The sequence below is a fragment of the Dermacentor albipictus genome, chromosome 1 (assembly GCF_038994185.2).
Source record: "Dermacentor albipictus isolate Rhodes 1998 colony chromosome 1, USDA_Dalb.pri_finalv2, whole genome shotgun sequence".
Classification (NCBI taxonomy): Eukaryota; Metazoa; Arthropoda; class Arachnida; order Ixodida; family Ixodidae; genus Dermacentor; species Dermacentor albipictus.
The window spans coordinates 269,995,672-270,017,314 of record NC_091821.1 but is presented as its reverse complement, the minus strand read 5'-3'; the positions used below and the strand labels follow the sequence as shown (position 1 = coordinate 270,017,314).

Here is a 21,643-nt window from a genome sequence, read left to right as displayed (position 1 = left end):
TGAAATGCTGATTATGGAGCCTGCTGAACCGAGCTACAGGCATATAGAAATCCTTTCTCTATGCTACAAGCTACAAGCTTCTACACTACAAGCTTCTACATGCTTCAAGCTTCTAGAAGCTACAAGCTTCTACAAGCTTCTACAAGCTTCTACAGGCTACAAGCTTCTAGAACACTGTAACCGAGCTAACCCTGGCCTCTGGCTAACTGGGACATGCACAGTGCTGTAGCGGAGAGCAGTTGACGTAGCGTCTGCAAGTCGCATAGTTCGGCAGCTCGGAGCAGTCTCTCGTTCGCTTGGCGTTTCTCCATGTGTAAAGGCCCGTCCATGTTGCCAGCATGACAACTCACTGCATGCTGTTTGCCGTTCGCGGGCCGCCGTGCGACAGCGGTTTTGCTCACGAATGGTGAGATTTCCTTGCTGTAGAGAGGATGGGACCGGGACCCATTTGTGCGGCAGCCATACGGTGAAGCGGCCAATCAGCGACCGAGGAGTGGTGACACTAGCACCAACAGCAGCCTCACCTCCGCTGATTGTTTGGCGACGCCATTGTCGTCGCTAGGCCTCCTCCGGTTCACTTCAAAGCTAAAGCTGACGGAGCTTCGGAATGAATCACCGGCACTCACAAGCCGCAATATTTTCTTACCGTTGTTGTCGCTTTTCGCAATAATTACAATAATTGTGACATGTACTTTGAGTCGCCACTTGTTTACCTCTGCTGGCAGAGCATTCGTATGTGTGAGCAGACGACGCAGCATAGTTTTACGTCACTATTTTTTTGTGACCCACGCGACCAAGCCGTGTTGCGTTTGCTCTCCTGCGACATCATAGCATCACCAGGAGCCCAAAAACTGAAACCAAAATCACTCGGTATAATAATGCTATTCTAAAATTATTTATCGGATATATACGAATCCCGTAGTGTGTATCGTGCTTCCTGAAGCAGTACGAAACGCTTGAATCAAAGAACGCATGAATGTCTCCACCCCTTTAAAGGAATAAGGTTTGTTTTGACTGGCGGCTTTCTTTTGACTGCTCTCCAATTATTAAAAACTTCCCAATATAACAAACAGGCACCTTATGATGCTCAGATTCGTTATAGGCGGCCACTTGATACAGGGCTTAAATTTTTCTCAAGTTTGCAATTCATGCCACACTGATTTCTTGTGCCTTCTATATCCTCATAATGGTAACTTAGCCACCAGACACTTTAAATAGGCAACATATTTCTGACTTTCTGTACTTAAAGGGACCCTAAACCACTTTTTATCGAAGTGGAGAAAGACATCTGAAGTGAAGATAGGCTATTTCAGAACCACTTTGCCACAAAAGGTACTTAAATGCGTTCAGCAGAAGTGGAGCGGCAATCAAACACAGCCTCAGCTGTGCTCCCCTTCCTCCTCCATTGCCTCGCACTGCGAAGGCTACGGCAAAGACGTCACCGTGGCACGCAGTTCAAATTTCCGATTTGGTACCTATGCCGTGCTAAACTTAAGCCAAACGCGGCTGTCCTCAAAGAGCCGCAGTGCGCTTAGCCACTGGACATGTGGCGGCACCTCATGGCGGCCGCAGTGTAGTCGAGCGCAGCGACCAATAGCAGGCGCGTATTGGAGTGTGCTTTGACAAAATAGAGCGCACAGAAAAGAGCGAGGATCATGGGGTTTTTGAAACGAAAGGATTTGAGAAAAAGGTGACTTCGCGCTCCGCTTGCGAGCTCCACCGACCACGTACGACCGCAGAACTTGGCTGAGATGTTCGCAGCAGTGTATGCTACCCGCGAACTATGTTATTTCACCAAACCCGAGGGTTGGTTTAGGGCCCCTTTAAGGGGCACCTCCACTTCAATAGCTCATCCACATGGCTTGCAAAATGCAGATACTTCAATACCTTCTGGACAACATGAACGTGTACTACAGACTAGTGAGGTATCAAACAAACTATCATTGTGCTGGCTTAACACCATTTGTGCTTAGCACTGGGCAAAGAATTTTAATTTTTTGTTTATGATGTCATTATAATATACTTGGTACAGGCTACAGAACAGGAACGAGCCCAGATGTTCCAGAGGCAACAAGAGCGTGTGGCCCGGGACTTGGAAAGGCAGCGGGCTGAGCTGGACGCAACACTTGAAGTGAAGGTTTGTTTCCAGGCATGCACTTCCTCAGCCACAAATGGTGCACTGCGCTATCTGTGCAGTATTGACATGGGGATAGAGGCTTATATAGCTTTTTATTCGTGGTGTGGCAGCGGTGTATTCATGACCCCAGAAAGCTTCTGGTCATACGTTTTTGACAGCCAAGTTAACCAAGGAAAAATAAATATTTTGTCCCATAGTTTAGTATATGTACATGTTCTTAAAGTGTTCAGATATAAAGACTCCCATGCGTCGAGCTTATGTTTGTAGTTTTCTTGTTGTACGGGGCAGTAAAATTCATTTGTCAAACATTCTAACTGTGCAACAAAACTGGTGCCTGCTGTAGTGGTCTGTATACAATAGAACCTCATTTATACATTTTGGAATATAACGCAAAAAAAAGTTACTAACCGGGAAAACTTATGATCCGAAGTCATTAAAACATTTGGCAGACTCAACTGTAGTTTTACAACTTGCGCAATGCTAAGCGTTGTGTGAATTGTTACAGTATCAGTCACTGCCACACGTCAAGGCGAGCGCATTGTCATTTTTGCGGCCTCCGCAAGCGTGCATTAGCCCAATCTTGCACCCTTCTTAATTTCATTTGTCATTCAGCGCTCTGTTCTCTCTTCTGTCCCCTCTGGTGTCCCTGCGCTGTGCACCAAAATTTAGAGCATGTTTTACCAACAAGCCTAATCTTGCACTTTTCATACGTTAGTGCTCCTCAAATTCTGCCAGGGCAGCATTTCGGCAGGATGTTTTGATATGTCCACTCAGTGAGAATCGTTGCCTGCAGAGGCTGCTGAGGCTCCAGTGGCCCGAGATGCATTTTGTTGTTTGCCTATTGTGTAGTGTTTCGAGAGAGCAGCGGAAAGCCAAAACGAAATAGATTTGGTAGGTGACACTGAAGCAAAACACGGCACTCACATTGTGCAGCCTGCAGCAGAGAACAGAGGTGCATTTGGGTTATCAATTATTAACCCTTTCAGGGTCGATTTTTTTTTGCCATATGCTACCGCCCAGGGTCGTTTTTTTTATTGCAGATTTAAATTCTTCAGAGGGACTGGTTTTGAAAAAAAGTTACCGTAATTTTTCTAGAGTGACCGTTAAGTGAGAAAATTTTTTATTGCATAGGTAAATATGTACTCTTCATTAATGAATAACAATAAAAAAAAGGAAATGCACTTATTAGAATTAAAAATTTGATGCATTTTTGTAAGCATAGTTCAAGGCTTCGAACATGCACACACGAGAATATTTCAGAAGTCTCAAATGTCCCCGTTGTTACACTAATATTTACATCCATAGCGTAATCGCACTGCGTAGGTGAGCGCACTCAAGAAAACTGTGTGGTTGTGTGCCCGTCAAAAAGCAAAATGTGTGACAAACTTGCGCTAATCTTCATCTTATCGCCAACCAGGGACAATTAATTTTCGTGAGTCACCAAAAAAAAAAAAGAAAGGGGAAAGGAAACAAATGCACGGCAGCATCCTTCGTATGCACACCCCTGGGAGCAATAAATGAGCAAGTAACAGGCGGTCGTCCTTTGAGTGATTAGTAACAAGATATCCATCAGTTTTGCGAGCGCAAGAAGCCAAAACTTTCGCGGAACAAAATCCAAACTAAGCACCGCCCACCCGCGCGCGTGTGCTAATACGCGAGCGGTAGTATATGGATGCGCCGGAGCAAACAAACTAGCTCTAAAACAAACCATGCAACAAAAACCGAGCGAGGCAGATGAATTCAAAAATTTTCTGTATTCCCACATAGTGGCAACACATGCGAGGAAAGAAAAAGTTACGAAATTCACGCGCTTTTTATACGTACAGACGCCGGCGTAAATATATGGCATCGACCGTTTTGGACTTGTTCGCGATGCTGTATATTTACGTCATTGACCCTGAAAGGGTTAAAAGCGTGCTGTACACTTCCAACGGCACTGTGCGGGGTTCATGCAGTTCCTTGAAACCCTTGAAAACCCTTGAATCTGAAAAGATTGTTTTCAAGGCCTTGAAAGTCCTGTAATTTTTGCATATCCTTGAAAATCCTTGAATTTCCTAAATTTTTATTTTTAATAAACTTCCAGGGATTGTATTTGATAAAATTGTAACCCACCTGAATTCCCGCTACGATTTTGGTAAAATAGGGTGTAAGTTTTGTACAAAGTCAAGTAAGCACGTGCCTAGTGGACGCTTGTGAGCGTCTGGCCACAGTGACGCTGGCTTGTCCACCGTTTCCTCTCACTCATTTCCTGTGTTACTTTCCAGCTGAGTAGAGAAATGGCCGCCACTGTGTGTGTGGTTGCGCGGTCGAATCGTGACATTTTGTGCGTGTTTAGCGCTTGCGTGTACGGTTGTATTATCACATAATGTGCACGTGTAATGCTTATGCATGCGTGTGCGGTTCCATTGGGACATTTTGTGCGTGCGTAGCACTCATGTGTATGTGCGGTTGTATTGCAAGATTTAGTGTACTACACGTGTAGTGCTTGGATGTGCGTGCACGGCGGTATCATGACATTTTGTGCATCTGCAGCATAGTGTGTGCCAGTAAACGTGCGTGCCAACACTGCCCGGAAAATGCAAATTTCAGCGGTCGTGGCTGAACAACGACAACTACCGATAGTGGCTTGCACCGGACATGTCATATCCGCACAAGGTAAAATGCAAAGTTTGCTGTAAGTGTTTCGACATCACTGCCATTGGCACTAAAAAGCCACCTAAAAAGTGCGAAGCATAGAGAGCATATGCAAGCCGCTGGGAGTAGCTGCATAATAAGGAGCTTCCTGACGATATCTGAATGTCAAGCTAATGAACCACCCACAGCCAGCGCCATCGCAGTCGTCAAACTTGATGGATGCATGCAAGAAGCATAAACTTGTGATGGACGCAGAAATGCTGTGGACATTGAAGGTTGTAACATCGCACTATTCATATCAATCGTCATCGCAGGCGAATGAATTGTTTAAGAGAATGTTTCCAGACAGTGAGGTGGCACGATCTTTCACATGTGGAGAGCAGAAGTTCTCGTATATTGCGTGCCATGGTTTGAGGCCATTCTTTCTTTCCTCTCTGCGGCGGGAAATAGAGAACAGTGACTACTATGTTGTCTTGTTCAACGAGTCTCTGAATGAGAGTTGCCAGCAAAAGCAAATGGACGTTCATCTAAGTTACTGGGATGCATCACAGTCGGTCACTGTACACTACTTCACATCTGCGTGTATGGGCCATGCAAGGCTGAAGACCTGCAAGAAAAACTACTTGATGCCTTAGAACCACTTCCGTTACGTAAAATAGTGCAACTATTAATGGACGGACCCAATGTGAATTTCAAGGCATTCAAGGGCCTGCAGGAGCACCTACAGAACTATCAGGTGAAGTGCTTGCACACTGTGCATAATGCCTACAAGGCAGGTCTTACAGCAAGCAAATGGAGCTTGGACATTTTGCTCTCAAGTATGAGTAGGTTGTTTCTTGATGCACCTGCCCGGAGAGAAGACTTTGTAGCTGTTACTGGACAAACTGTTTCCTCTCAAGTTTTGTGCACATCGGTGGATTGAGAACGTCCCGGTGATAAAGCGGGTTCTGCTTCTTTGGCCTGACGTCAAAGAGTATGTGGAAGTGGCAAGAAGCAAGGAAGTGAATCTTCCCAAGTGTGCTTCTTTTCAGAATGTTGATGACTTTTGCTGTAACCCACTAGTGGCAGCAAAGCTCAAGTTTGCACTTGCTATTACGATGACCCTCCAGCCATTTTTGACACACTTTCAGACAGATAAGCCAGCTATGTTCTTCTTGGCAAAGGACCTTGAGAATATTCTCAGAAAACTGCTAACAAAGTTTCTCAAGTCTTCTGTTCTTTGTTCATCAGTGGGATTCACTGGCCTCCTGAAGATTGACTTTGAAGATTTAAACAACCACGTGCCCCTCAAGAAGATAGATGTTGGTCACACAGCCAAGCAGCTTCATAAAAGCCACAAAGTAAGTGTGAAAGCTGCATTTGCATTTTGCATGCAGTGCAAGCAGTTGCTTCTAAGTGTCACAAAAACTATCCTGAAGAGCCCCTTGCGATATCCCATTGTGAGAGGCCTCTCTTCACTAGACCCCAAGGCAGATGTCATCGAAGCTGGATGAGTGTCTGGAAGACTCAAAGAAAGTTCTGGATGCACTCATTTCAGCAGAGAAAATCCATGAGCATTCAAGGGATACTGTGCTTGCACAGTTCATTGAGCTGCTACAGGAGTGCAAACATGAGTTGCAGCTATTTGAAAGGAGCTCGTATACACTTGACAAGTTTTTCTATGAACGTTTAAATGTTGGCTCAGCATATGCTGAGCTTTAGACGGTTGTAAAACTGCTGCTTACACTTAGTCATGGCCAAGCAATTGTAGGGAGAGGATTCAGCGTGAATCGCCAGGTTTCAATAGAGAACATGAAAGAAGTGTCTTGCATTTCACAGCTCATTATTTGTGATGCTGTACACATAGCAGGTGGCATTTTCAATTTGCCCATCACAAAGGAATCGAGAGCATCTGTGGCTTCTGCGAGGAACCACTACCGTGCATTTTTGGAAACACAAAAAGCAGGAGCGTGAAGACGTGAAACAGAGGAAGAAATGCTGCATTGATGATGAGATTGAAATTCTCAGCAGGAAGAAAAATAAACTAGAAGCCGCTGTTACAGAATCGACAGCTTCAGCAGACTCATATGCAGAAAAAGCGGAGGCAATGAATGACCTGACTTGCATCATGAAGTCAAACAGCCTAAGGAAGACTGACAAGAGCAAGCAGCAGGAGATCTTGGACATTGATGTAAAAATTCAGGAGAAGCGAAATGCGGCCACCTAAGGACTGTGCGAGTGTTTGCTTGGTTGATCTTCTTTAGCGAACGAAATTTTGCATCTTCTAACACACTGAAAGTGACCATCCGTGTAACTCTTAACAAACGATGAGAAGTGGTCGAAAAAGGAAATATCGCTGGAGCCATCATTTTGTGACAAGTTTCCTTGTTAAAATGTTGGCTCCAGTGACAATCCCCCTTTTCAGTGAATTCTCATCATTTCAAGCCTCTGTCTACCCCTGAACATCTGTCTTATTTGGATTTCTAACAGGGAATGTGGTCCTTGAAAATCCACACACAGGGCCTTGAAAGTCCTTGAAAATTCTTGAATTTTTGTCATATACACCAGCATGAACCCTGCTGTGGAACGTGCTGTGAAACAGATAGATGAATATGCTTATCACAACAGGGTCAGCGGCGATAGCTGTGAACGCAGTGTGCGACAACCCACAAGGAGATTTTCTGGCACCAGAAGAGGAGATTGAGTGCATGCCAACATTCTCACATAACATGTGCGGGCGAGTACTGAAGCAAAGCCACAGTGTTGAAGTAAAGGAGCAGTAGCTGCAGCTATAGTCGGGTACAACTTTAAAAAAAAGGGGCGTTTACTCTTCCAAGGCGGATGCACATGAGCCTGCACCAATGGGCGTGCACTCTAGATTGACGTAACAAGCCGGACGGACGGCGACCCTAAGTGACCCCGCCGATGTAGAAGATGGCAGCACGCTCTTCGAACTGGGTCGAATCACGTCAGTCGTGTACGTCTGCCCCTTGTCAGAGTGAATTGCCAAACTGTTTGTGGTGGTCTGTCATGTCGGAAATATTATTGCCAGCTTACGTTGCACCATTTGTGCCACATGTTTTTATTCTGAGCCGTGATATGGCTATGAAAGATTGCAGCGAGCATCGCTGATGCTACGCTACGCAAACTGGCGTAACTGCAGGCTTGCAAAAAGAAAAAAAAAAGAAGGCCAAAAGGAACGAAAATAAAAACCTATCACATTTAAAAAAATAAATTTGTGCAAACACAAAACCAAAAAAATATATATATGTCTTATGCTATTTAAAACCAAGAGTATTTATTTAAAATGATGAATGAAGAATTTTAGTATCTTTCCTGCCTCGATCGTAATGGTTTCGATAAATGCATTGTTTATTTCAGAACTCATTAAATAGCAACTGATTCATCTTAAACTCAGAAAATGAGTGGTAAATGTGCTGTATGCATGTAAACCAGTGCAAAAGCCATGCAGAGCAGCTCTTTCGTCTTTTGTCCCTCGCAGTGAAGCTAAAAAGCATGGGGTTATTTTTCTCTCGTGATCTGGCATGTCAACCGTTAAAAAAGAAGTGTAACGTATTGTGCCATTTCTTAATGTGATAGGAATACTTGGCTCATTGTATGTCATCAGAAAGCCATGGCAGAAAAATGGCACACAAATTACGTCGTCTTCATCTAAGAAAAATGGCCACTGTTAGGATTTGATCCTCCTCCCCACCGCTCAGTAGCCGAGTGTACTAACCACCGCGCCACCGTTGCCACAGGTGACAGTGATTAATATCTTCCAGCCTGCACACTTGGTTGGGCTCTGCCTGGCGGGCGATTCACTAGATGGCAGAGCGAGTGGCTATGGAGTGAGCATGGCAAGCTGCAGCCGCTCACTCTGCCTTTCGCATTGCCATAATTTCCATGTTGTCGGGAGCCCGCGGACGCCGTCGCCAGAATCATGGACAACAAACTCGGTGAAGTGTAGTGTCAACACCATGGTGCCACTCGGAAAAGTATTGTCATCGCTCAGCGAAGTGGTACGATCATGCCAAAAAGTGCTGTCATCGAGAAAGAACACTCAATGCAACGTGTGTGAAACGCTACTTTAATGAGAACTCTGCAAATAAAACTCTGCTTAGAGATAGCAATATGTCCAGTTTGTTGTCTTGCATTGTGATCTCATAAGCAACATAACTCAGTAGCACATTTAGTGACAAGTAATGCTCTCGCATTTACACATAAGAATCGCTTTGGAACCCCCCTCGTAGTTTCTTTGTTCTCGATCACAAACATTTGTGCCGGAAAATCGTAGGAAACGAGATCGTATCAATAAGGTTCAACTATTTTTATAGGCTGTTGTAACACAACTTGTGTTCTAGAGTGCTTAACGGGAAGTCTTTTGGGACTTGTGTGTGTATATATAGAAAGGGTCTATAGGTCTTTTCTGTGGCTGCTGCTGCTCATCAACAGGCGGGATGCACCAGGTGACAAGCTTCCCACCAACAGGTGCAGGAAGCTTCTCAGCTTGTGCATTGGTGTTGTCATGAAATTTGTTTTTCAGTGCCCCATGGCATGTCTTGTCATATTTTCTGCCTACGCTGCTTTCTTTGTAGTTTGCACACTGCCGAAAATGTGTGCGTAGCGCGCACACCGTGCCTGAGGCATTGTGTGCGTTACGTATATGCTTGGGCAGTCAGCTTTCATTGATCATGTGCTGCCTGAAAAGAGCGTAGCCATTACCTGCTCCTACATTGCATTCATACTTTCCATGAAACCTCTTTTATATTGTGCAACGTAATGCAAGGCACGATCTCCAAGCGAGCATCCATGAATGGCTCCACCTGTGAACAGCACAAACTGAAATTAGTAAATTAGAAAGAGTCCAGAGGCTAGAGGCCAGGTTCTTTTTTTGTGTGTGCTACGACAGAAAACAATCCGTGACTGTGCTCCTTTACAGGGCCGGTCTAAAACCCTTGTTTCAACAAAGAAAAATAGTGCAGCTGAAATTCCTAAATGAGCTTTATAATAAAAACTTGAAAATACATCCACACGTATGTCTACAACGTCCAGTACGAGTATCAGCTCGTACAAATCACCCTCATGCCATTCAGCCTTACACGCCAAGGGTTGACACATTCGAACCATTGTTGAACAAAACAGACTCAACGCCTATGTATTCACAGGATGCCACTCGGCCGAAATGTTTCAGCAGAGGCGGGAAATGCTTTTTGTGTAAATGTGTTTGAAATGTTCTTCTCCCACTCTAACAGCCTGTAAGGGCTTAATATTAAGTATTGGAAATGAATAAATAAATAAAATTCCCAACAGTGGTTCGCTAATTCCATGAATATAGGGGGTCACTGCATGTTTTCGTTTCGAGGATCCTGGAGTGTCTTCTGCTTTCTCCCTTGGATGCCGTATCATGGCTTGCCATATCATCTTCTAAATAAAATGTCTCAGCCATTTTGTTTCAAGTCATCCTGGACTGTCTCCAGCTCAAGCACCCCTGCGGTTAGGGGTGCGGTCTGCTTCAATGCAGGTTGAGTAGCAGTTGAGTGGTGTTGTAGCATTGTCTAATAGCTTCACGAGTATCGGTCACTTGAATTTGGCAGTGAAGGCATTTTGCTGTGGACACAGTTCAATGTGCCATGTTTAAGTGTGCTATTTGCTTCTGTTGCCCAGAATAAATCATAAACGTAAGCATTGTCTGCGGCAACACCAAAATGTAGAACTTGCAGAAGTGGAATGCTAATGTCATCTGTCATTGTTAGGTAGAAATGTGCATGCTTGTCTCTTCCTATGAAAACGAATGCAAATTAAAAAAAAAAGCAGCCAGTGGAAACCAGTAGCATTTTCCATCATTTGTTTTCCAAAGTACAGTGCTCAGCAATTGAAACGCGATATTCAGACAACATAGCAGCCAATACTTTCTTGCACCATCGGTGGGCACTGGTGACATTGAGACGATGCATTTTTGTGTCACATGAAAGTGAGAATCCTATTGCATCGTAACTACATTTGGCCTCCTCAGCGATAACCGGTGGCACAAAAAGTGCCGGCTGCCATGCTGTCCGAGTATCACATTTCCATCACTGAGCACTGAACATCATAATTGACAAATAATGTGCATGTTGTACGTTTGCCCTTGTTCTGACACGTGTTATGTGTGCATCTTGTACTGTGTTGCTCTGCTTACGGAGGGTGTCTGTGTGCAGCTGGTGAAGCAGCAGGAGGCATTTGAGCACGAGCTGCAGCAGCAGCTGCGGCGCCAAGTGGCCGCACACACAGAACACCTCAAGGAGGCCCTGGAAGAGCAGAAACACGAGCTGAGCCGCACCTTTGGCCTGGAGCTGGAGAAGAAAATCATTGAGGAACGCGCACAGCACAACGCGGCCCTGTCTTCCTCAGTTGCTAAGCTCCAGGGCTTGGAGGATTACCTCAGAGGTAGGTGCATTTCCAGTTTGCTACCATATAGTTCTGGGGCAAGCAGGTGAGCATCACAACGGCACTCCAAGTGCACACTTCTGCCCAGTGCTAGTTGCATCATGAGTACCGTAAATACTGGTGTAAGGGCCGCACTTTTTAATAGAATCTTGGCTGGATGTGGCCCTTACACGAATCAGGCTGATGACAGCTCGCTAAAGGATCGTACTGTTTCCGCAACTTTAGCAGAGGGTAAGAGAAGCACAAATGACATATAATAAACGTTTTTATTAGTTTATTTTACTGACCCAAACAGGGCTCTCTTCTCTAGAGGTGAAATGCCACTGATCTGACTGGAGACACTGCCAACACAGTCGAGACAACAAGCCACACAAAGAAATAAAGATGCAGCAGCGGTGTTGACGGAAAAGCAGCTAGCGTCATCTAGTGGCACTGGAACTAACTTTGCTTTTTGACAGGATGTATTGAATTTTTTCCCCAAAATTTTGCCCGCCAAAGTGGGCAGGCAGCCTTTACACAAGAGCGCCCCTTAGTAGAGTACCGTATAATGCGGAATATAGTTCGAGGCAGAATATAGGTCGACCCCCTTACATTGAAGCAAAGAAGTCAACGTAAAGATTATAAGGCACAAAACTTCGTTTTATTTAGTGGTGCCGCCAGACTCGTCACCTGCTCATTCGTACGAGCTGTCTGAACTCTCGTCCAGAGACGACTGCTTTTCACTGGCTGCGTCCCACGACATGTCATCCTCGATGCCATCCAAGGAGTTGCTAATGCAACACTTCTTGAATGCCCGCACCACCATATCGTCCGGCAGCGAGCGCCAAGCCTGCGACACCCATGTGGCCACAGTGGCGAGAGGTGGCCTGTGCAGCTGGGTTGTCGGGTTGTCACCGGCCATTCAATGATTATACTGTTCACGGACACATTCTTTAAAAGGCTTGTTGAGCACGACGTCCAGTGGCTGAAGTGTTGACGTCATGCCCTCCGGAATGACAGCGAGCTCCGTCCTCCCGTCTCGCAGTGCCTGCTTCACACCTGCGGTCAAGTGCCCGCGAAAGGCATCCAAGACAAGCATGCTCGGACACCGCAGGAGTGTGCCAGGTCGCTGATTCCAGACGGTCTTGATCCAATTGTGCATGAGGGCCTCGTCCACATAGCCCTTTTCATTCACGCGAACAACAACATCCCGCGGGAAAGCCTTTTTCGGCATTGTCTTCCTCTTGAAGATTATCTATGGGGGCAGCTTTCTGCCGTCTGCAGTACACGCGAGCATCACTGTGAAGCATAAGTGCTTGTTTCCCATAAAAAAGAAGCTTGACTTTTTTTGCGCCGCATTCGCACACTCTGGTTGGTGACGGCATGTCTAACCACACCGGCGTTTCATCAGTGTTGCCGATCTGTCCCAACATGTAGCCATGCTGCTGCCGGAGACGGATAACATAGCGCTGGAATTCGACCAGCTTGTCCTCGCATGCCTCTGGCAGCTTCTGGCAGATTGATGTGCGCCGCCGAAGTGTGAATCCCTGACGTCGCATGAAGCAACGAACCCAGTAAATGGAGCCCTTGAATTCTTCCTTGGGTAGTCCAGATTCTCGGGCGATCTCGATAGCTTTGATGCGGATGAGTTCTGCTGTCACTGGCAAAGATCTGGCACGATGCTCACGGACGAAAACCGCCATCTTGTCTTCGAGCTCCGGGTGCATCGCGCGGCGCCCGCAGAAGGACGTCTTCCGCGTGTTGCAGGCAGACAGCTTGACTTTCTGCATTCGCCAGTACCGGATGCTTTTTCCCGAGACGCCAAATTGCCGCTGGACGGACATGTTCCCATACATTTCAGTATATTCAATTACTCTTTTTAAACACCGCGGTGAACTGACGTCGAGTACTCGTACTCATTTTGCGGGTTGTCGGGAAATTAGCAACTCCAGGAACGATTGCTGCTCAAGAAGGGAAGATGGCGTCAGTCCAACTGCCTAGGCCGCGTTAGTCACCAAAGAGGCGACAACGATGCGGATGCCTAAAAGTCTGCGTTCCTACATGTTGCCAGATGAGTATTCAGGTTGTGCCAAGGGCCGGTATATAAGTCAAGGGGTGCCCTTTTAGTAATATTTTTTTGAAAAAACCTCGACCTATATTCCGTACTATGTGGTATGTACGGTATATGCTAAGCACTTATGCACATTTTGTACGCTCACACTAGTCTGCATCATTGTGATATCGCCTTCTTGCACAAGAAACTAAGTAGGCGTGTGTGCCTTGTTTTTTCTCAGCACGAGATGAATTGGATCGGCTGTCACAACAGGCCAAGGGTCTCTGGCTTGCCTGCCAGGGCCTGAGGCACACTTTAGTCCACGGACCAGCCAGTGGCACCAGTGGGCCGCAGTCGCTGACCGCAGACGTGCAGCTTGTGGAGCGGGCAGCACCAATGAGCCCTTATGTGCCCCTTGTGTTGGCCTCCATCCCTGAGGAAGCCCTGACACGTGGGGTCTACCCAGAAATAGCCTTGAAAGAGCGCTTTGCACATGTGGAGCGTGCTTGCCGTCGTGTTGCCCTTGTTGATGACCAGAGACCCTCATCGCTACTTCGATACTTGGCCTCCTACTTGCAATCGCTGTGTGTCATCTACCCCAAGGTCAGCAACTGCAGTCTTCTCTATGTAACTTGTGTATGCTTGAGTGGCTGTGAATTGCTAGGTGATGTTTCAACATTCATGCATTTATAGCAGATCCTATGCATGGAAATGATACCTGCTTTTTTTAATCAGGAACTCTCCCCAACAAAGAAACTTGGAGTGGTGCATGTGCGCACTGTACATAACAGTTCTAGAATTCCAGCAAGTGACCGTCACTGTCACTCGTATATTTCACACAGACATCAGTGCACTGATTTTCATATAATGTACTTGTACTGTCGACATCAAATGAAATGCAGAGCGCATGACTGAAGCAGAACTGGAGGTTTAGTGCATGCCTTCCAGTCATCATTATTGTCAGGTGGGCACATACGACTTGACAGCGCTGTGCGATGATGCTCCCTTTATACTGCAATACCGTATTTATTCGAATCTAGCCGATAGTTTTTTTTTTTTCCACACAATCATATACCAAACAGTAGGATTGGCTTAGATTTGAGGATTTTAAACAACGCATCAGTTTTTAATTGAAAATGATTAATGTGGTGCATAGCTAGAGCCATCTAGAAAAGTCAGTATTGCAGCTGCTACTAGCCGCGCCAGTAGCCAACTGAAGTACAGCCTCCGCATTTTTAGCTATATCGTGCAAGAACACTATAATATTCTTGCGCGTCATCCTGAAGGGAGCATCGTATTAGATGACCCTTGCACAGAAAAGTGCTTAGTGCGCCTGAGGGTACTTCTGCCAGTTTCTGATTATCGCCGTTTTAAGGCCCTAAAATGACGCATGATGGATGCTCGCGTGATGTAACTAAAAATGTGGGAGGCTGTACACGAGCAATGTTACCGTTTTGTTGCGACGTGGCATTATTATAATGGCACTAAACAGGCGATGCCACTATAGTGACAACTTCAAACAAAAAGTTGTGCTAGCTGCACAGGCATCGTCAAATGTTCAAGCCGGGCGAGACTTCAGCATCGATGAGAAAAATGTTCATCGTTGAAGGAGGCAACAGGAGACTCTTTGCATGTGTCGCAGCGAGATGACAGCAGTAAGGAAGATAGTGATGAGGCTAGCAGCGATGATGAAGTAGAGTCAGCTCAGCATGTTCATATTAAATAAATGCTGTTTTCATTCTGTGAATGCTGTCTTCACATTTTGTTTGGCCTACATTCGAGGTAAGTTTTCTGCTTCGGACATTCAGGGGTTGGCTTAGAATCGGGGCCAGCCTAAATTCGAGTAAATATGGTGTTTTAGCTTCTGTTTTCCTTGATTTTTCTTTTCTCATTTTCGAATGATAAGCTGTTGATGGTTAGGCTCTGATTGGCAGAAAAGTTTTTTTTATAATTTCTCCACTGTTCTAGCTTTGAAGTAAAAAGAGAACCAGAACATAAACGAAAATATTGCAGTGTAGAGGAAGCATCATCGCACAGTTCAGCAAAACCATATGTGCTATCGGTGGAAGATGAAACCTGAACAGTGGTGCGCAGGGAACAGTTTGCACTGTACCGGCATCATTTCTTGCTTTCAAACAAAAGAGAACCAGAACAGAAATGAAAATTGCACATTGCAGTCAAACCAGACATGCACGCATGTAAATGGTCATGACTAGACGGCGCGCAAGATACCTGCAGTTATCCTTTGACCACACAGCCTGCTGTTCCTGTTTCATTTGACACGTATAGTACAGTCGAACCCGGCTATATCGAACTCGCAAAAAAAACGCCCATCAGTTCGATATAGAGCATAATTCGATATAAGCCTGCTAAATAATTGGATGTCATAAAAGCACATACCATTTATAAAATCACTTTATTGATGAAACTAGTTTAGTTTCGCACGAAATAGTCCTGCATTTTCTTCTGCTTGGGCAATTTCGCTGCCTGCGACGCACGCACTTCTTCACGTTGTCTAAGGAGTCGGAGCATCTGAGGCCGCAGCCTTCCGCATTTGTGCAGAAGCATCGGACTAGTGCGAGCGCACCAATCACTTTGGAGGATTTGGGCACAGGACTGTCCTTGCGTTCCTCATTGTGCCCACTTTAACTTGTGCTCGGTACGATGTCGGCAATGTAGTCTTCATTTTCTGGCTCTCCTGTGGTTGCGACACCATCATTTACGCTCACAAACTCATCCACCGTTGATTCATCAACAGCTTCTAGAAATTCTGACAGGTCACTCCAAACTTCGACAACACCGGCAACGGCTTCGTCGCATCCATCAGAATTTACAGTCAACACCGAGCATGTGGAAGCCAGCACGGCTGAAGTAATTTCGTATGAACTACTCGTACACGGCCATGCATACGCGTCAGACGCCAAGGGCACTGGGTGGCGAGTTTGGCTGCTTCAGTCCGAATCTTCCCCTTATTCTTCAAGGTCATGTTGAGAGTGCTCCTCGGAATCTTGTACCCTGCGGGAACATCCGACTTCTCACCGCCTTCGACCCGATTTATGATTTTGAGCTTCACGACAAAAGGCGAATTCGGCCGCTTCATCACGGCAGCACTGCAGGAGAAGGCCCACAAGGCTCACCCACAATGAACCAGAAAAGCAGCGAGACAACTCGTACTTTTGCCATCTTGCACGACGAGTGCACAAGAGCCTCTGATTGGCTGTCTGAGCAAGTGCTGCGGGCGGGCCAGGATAATTTTTTGCAGGGGGGTGTCGACGGCTCGTCCAAGGCAGCGCGGTCACGGTAGGGAGAGCGGTTGGATGAAGCCGCGCCGCCGGGTTTCCCCGCCATGATGAGGGAAAGCCAACTTCTGGGGGCACTTTTCTGCCGTTTGACGTTCGATAGATCGGGAGTCGCTGCTATTGTTGTTTCGATGTAAGCATAATTTTTGCTATATATACTCATTGTAACTATACCGTGTCCAGAAATTGTTCAATATATAGAATAATTCGATGTAAATGGGTTCGATATATTTGGGTTCGACTGTACATACCTTCAGACTGCCCCCTCTGGCGTGCTTTTATAACATTTTGTACCCTCTCTGATGTGAAAGGCCTGTCATTGACTACCTGCAGGAGCTGCCCGAGGAGGAGCTTACAGATGAACAGCGAGTCAATCCAGAAAAGTGGGACACATTTGATGTCCTCTCGCGGGTGCGCTATTGGCTCCAGCATGAGAACCTGGAACAAGCCCTACGCTATGCTAGTCAACTGCGTGGCCAGCCACGGCTGGTAGCCCAAGACTGGATACATGAGCTCCGTCTGCATCTTGAAGCACGCCAGGCAGCATCAGCCCTTATGGCCTTTGCTGCAGCCACTATTGCCGAAGATGCTGAGTAACTCAAACATTTTCATCGATACTGGTACGCTGTGTAAATCAAAGGCACTTTCTAGATTCTCCATGCCCTTGAAGGACAGTTTTCAGATAGAAATATTGCCATTGGTGTGTGGTCTGGGGTTGTCAAGCTACTCTCTTGGAGTGCTCCTTTTGACCATCTTTTGTTGTAATGACTGGTCAATGCTGCTTATTGCATCAATATATCATGCACTGGTCACTGCCATGAAGGTGGCATGATCCATGAAAGAGAGCTGTAGAAGGGGGATTCTGACTGGCAGAAAAGTTTTTTTATAATTTCTCCACTCTCCCCACTGTTTCATTTTTTTGCACCAAGCTTGTTTGCTTTGTGAATATGAATCTGAGTAGTGCAGCTCAGCATGCTTATGATGCAGAACTGTGCACCGATTGGGTTTGTGAAATTGGAGGTGTTTCTTGTGAAACCTTGTGTGTGACATTTGAACTATGGTCTTGCTTGACTGCTGTGGCAAGACATGGCAAAATTTAAGACTGATAGTGAGAAGTCAGTACTGAGGGCCAAGGCCTAAAATTACAGCTCTGCATGGGGAAAAGAAACTAATGGCCCTGTGTCCTCTTTATGTGAGAACTGATGGTATAGCCTCCAGGTAGCCTTATTTTACTGCCAGGGCTTTGGGACATCTTGTTATATGTAGTTTTTCTTTTCAAGGTGGTGTACTGAGATCATGTCTGTTGAAAAGCTAGCTCAGTTCAGAATCATGTAAATTAAGTTTAAAAATGGCACAGGAGCTGATACTAAATCGTCATGGACACAAATTCCTGTATAAAATTTTTGTCTGGTGGTGCGTGCATACATGTCTATGTCTTTGACATAAAGCTATTATACTTGTCCTTTTTGATGCAGTGCTAAAATGTTTGACGCAGTGCTGAAGTGTTTAATTTAGATGTGTCAAAGTGAATTGTGTGCTATAAATAATGTGGTGGATACCAAAATGTACTAGAAGCCATGCTGCACTTTTCTGGCATTTGGAAGTGGAACAGCTGTGTAGTAGGCCTGTCAGTGCATAACCCACGTGCTTTGCAGTGCTTTGAGCTGAAAGCCCTTGAAAGTGTGGGTAAGCATGGCAACTTTACCAGCAGGCCTCATGCATTTTGATTCAGGTATTTTGTGGTTGTATGCACAACTACCTTCTCAATCAAGGGGTGGCATTTTTGCTATTTAAAAGCTGGTATCGCACAACGGAATATACCTACAATGCCATTACTGTGGAGCACCTATTAAACTCGGTTCCCACTTGCCGCTGCAGGTACAAATGCAGAGCAATATGAAGTAGCAGTGACTGCTTTTATTGGTTCATGGTGCATGTTTGAAATGTTTGTGTCACCCGTGCACTGTGGGTGAAGCGCTTCCTGGTATAATTTTCTTGCCACTGTGAATTAACCAGCAGCTGTTTCTGTAGGAATAACTTGGTTCATGTACTTAGTTAAGTCCTATATTTTCTGGCTCTCTTTGTCTAGCTAATAAATTTAAAAGCAAGGTTCCTAATCTCATTTTTAACATGTCTGGAAAAAACAATCTCATGACTTCAAATCAGAAGCAACACAAATGTCAGCATGCATGAGTTCTGTGTGTGAGAAACTTTCACTGCCATTTCAGATATAGGTTTCAATGCACCTTTTCTGATGGCTTTGTGTAAGCTGTTTTTATATCATCATTTGTCAGCATCAACAGCAAACTTTTTCTCTCTCTCTCTACTTTATTTAAAATTCTTATAATTTTTGTCTCGTTACTATTGCCTTGTTGGATACCTGTAGAGTCTGTGCTATAGAGCCTCAACCCCTTGAAAGCACATTATTTACGTTACCTTTGAATGCAACCAGTTCGAAACCTGTTATGGTGGTCTTGTGGTACCAGACACCACTGAAGTACACGCACACTATAGCTGTGCTGCCAAAAGTTGAGTCCATTCAGCACATGGTGGGACAATAGAGGAGAGCTTGTCCTCCTGCCTTTCCAAAAGAAGCACATAATTGAAAGCTGCCAATCTGGCAGTTTTTAGCAATGCAGTCATTGTATGCCTTTCCACCACCACACCAGGCTGACTGGCGGGTTCTGCCAAGTCTACTTTTTCACATCCGAAGTAGCACTGAGCATGGCACGCATTTTGAACAGGCCGTATAAAAGTCGCTGTAATTATTTGTGGCACTTCCAAGAAATTGAGGCTTCGTACCGTGACTATGAAATCGACTGCCACCTAATATGCGGGACATAAAATTTTTATGTCGGTACTCCTTTAACAACACATGCATCAAAATGACTTAATAGCTTGACTAGGCTGTAGCAGTTCTAGGATTTTACATCACCGGACAAATCATAGCACCTGTAGATGTCAGCATCGAGTCTATTGTGTTCACTTTATTGTCAGGTTTGGTGTGGCACTGTAGGGCCACACTATGTCACTTGCACCGCACCTTTTGAATTTGCGTTGACTGAATCTCGGTATGAGATCAGTGACATGAGCTGTGACCTAATGCAAAGAACATGAAGAGGTAAAGCAAGTTTGTGTGTGTGGTATGCGTGTTTAGAGCAACATACTAAACATAATGCAAGAACTCTTTTTTTTTTTTCTCATGCACCATTTTTACTCAAAGTGCAGTGAGCAAAACCTCAAGGCAACTGCACTTTGCTGTTTTCAATGTTAACAAGCTTTCGTTGTTGTTAGGCGCCTTAAGGCGAGATGTGGGTCACGAAATCACGTTTTTTTTTTTAAAGAATAAGATTTTAGATTTTGATCGCAAAACTGCACTTCAACATTTTATTTTCATGTATAAAAATATCAAGGTGTTTCTCCAGCTAGAAGACTGTGAAAATAGACTAATGCCCCAGCCACGCTAGCAGAAAAATGCGTGATGTGCCGCTTCCGGCAAAACGCGTGCCATGAAATCTGCCTTATGGCAACTTTTTGTTGCCGTGGGAGGGATCGGTCCTGGACCCGTTTTTCACGGCTTGCGGCGGTGGTAAACGCGCCGCAAGCGGAGGAGACCAATGAGAGCGGCCCCTTCAATGAGGCGCGCGTGGGAAACTGGTGTCATGCATATCCACATAACCGCTCAATTCGTACTTGGGTCTCGTGTCAGCTGGAATGCTCATTTCGTACTATCGTCTGCTCGCATCAGCTCTCGCTCATGCTTGTTTTGGTTTGCTTGGTTTGGTCTCGTTCGCACTTGTTTTAACTGTCATGGTTTGCAATTGTTCTTTACAATGATGAGTCTAAACCGAGACGTCCCAATGGAAAGGTTTTCGGAGACAGTGCACCATATCTGATTCTCTATGACAAGACAAGAGAAGGACGCAGAAGCAACACTCAGTACCTTATTCTCCTTGTCTTTTGAATGTGACGACACTGCAACAGAAGGTAGCACATCAACATGATTATGACCAGTGGCAATGACGACGCCATCTTCATAAGACGTGACTCGCATTAAGAATGAAGAACGTAAACACAGCACTGATATGTTAGTGGATGAAGGAAAAAGCACGCGACATATCGCACCTACACGCAGAGTAAAAAAAGAGGAGGCGAGATTTCCACGCTTTCACGTGACTGTCGCAGTGGCTCACCGCCATTTGGCGTGGCTGCACTGCCGCTCCCGCATTCGACGCCGGCGCCGTGCTGCGCGCATTTTTCCACTAGTGTGGATGGGGCTTAATGGACGCATGGCAGCTGCATGGGCTTCATTTTTCCATTCATGATCTGCTGGTAAGGCTCACAAGTTTTGCCAAGATGGTGATTTTTCCTGATGTAACAATAAGCAAGCAATAGCCCCGACTGAGTCTGCACCAGCTCATTCTCCAATTTTCATCAGCACTCAGTTGCAGGGCTGACAGATGAAGAGCTGATCTTCTGTTGTATTCAGAGTAAACCCCAAAATTTGGCTGTCTTGAAAGCAAGGTTTGGTTGCTGTGCTCCAAAATAAGATTATCTTCATGCACTGTTGTGAAGATGGCCACTTCTTTAGCCATACTCTGGTTCAACAAAGGCTCTGAGGAGGTTCTACAGTAGTTCGGCATCCTTTCAACTCAGGAGTTGATCGCTCCGATTGCCTGGAGAAAAATCAAAAGCATCTCTAACACAGACAGCCAAAGCTAAATGTCATCATTGCAGAGTAGCAAAGAAAACCTGGCTAGAGGAAGCTCACAAGAGTTCTGAAGGTACCGCCTATGCAGCAATAGAATTTTGAAATTTTACACATCTTCGGGAAAGACTTGTCTGCACTCTTGCCAAATTTCATGCAAATTGATCATCTGCAATTATTGGAAACTTCAAACTTCGTTTTCCTTTTTTAATTTTGTGCTACTTTTGCTACTTGTGCGCACAAATTGTTGTACTTAATCTGACTCAGTTCATCGAATTGTGCATGCGCATGCACAAAGACATGAAAGTACCATATACCGCAGGGATGTGTATAGTGCGAGTGTCTAGGATATATTGTAATTTAAAGCAATTTTTGATGATGTTGATTTGGCCACGACCGATTGAGGTGGGTTTCACCGCAGAATT

At 45.3% G+C, this 21,643-nt stretch overlaps 1 protein-coding gene across 1 annotated transcript in view; it reads left to right on the top strand.

Annotated features, from left to right (window-relative positions):
- Mitofilin (inner membrane mitochondrial protein mitofilin) overlaps positions 1-18,632 on the top strand; it is a 119,131-nt gene extending 100,499 nt beyond the window's left edge. The window contains exons 12-15 of the mRNA XM_065449568.1: positions 2,033-2,137; positions 10,951-11,179; positions 13,453-13,814; positions 16,844-18,632. Coding sequence (XP_065305640.1) covers positions 2,033-2,137; positions 10,951-11,179; positions 13,453-13,814; positions 16,844-17,107 — 960 coding nt within the window. The 3' untranslated portion in view covers positions 17,108-18,632. The remainder of the gene's footprint in view (positions 1-2,032; positions 2,138-10,950; positions 11,180-13,452; positions 13,815-16,843) is intronic.
- Positions 18,633-21,643: the final 3,011 nt, after the last annotated feature.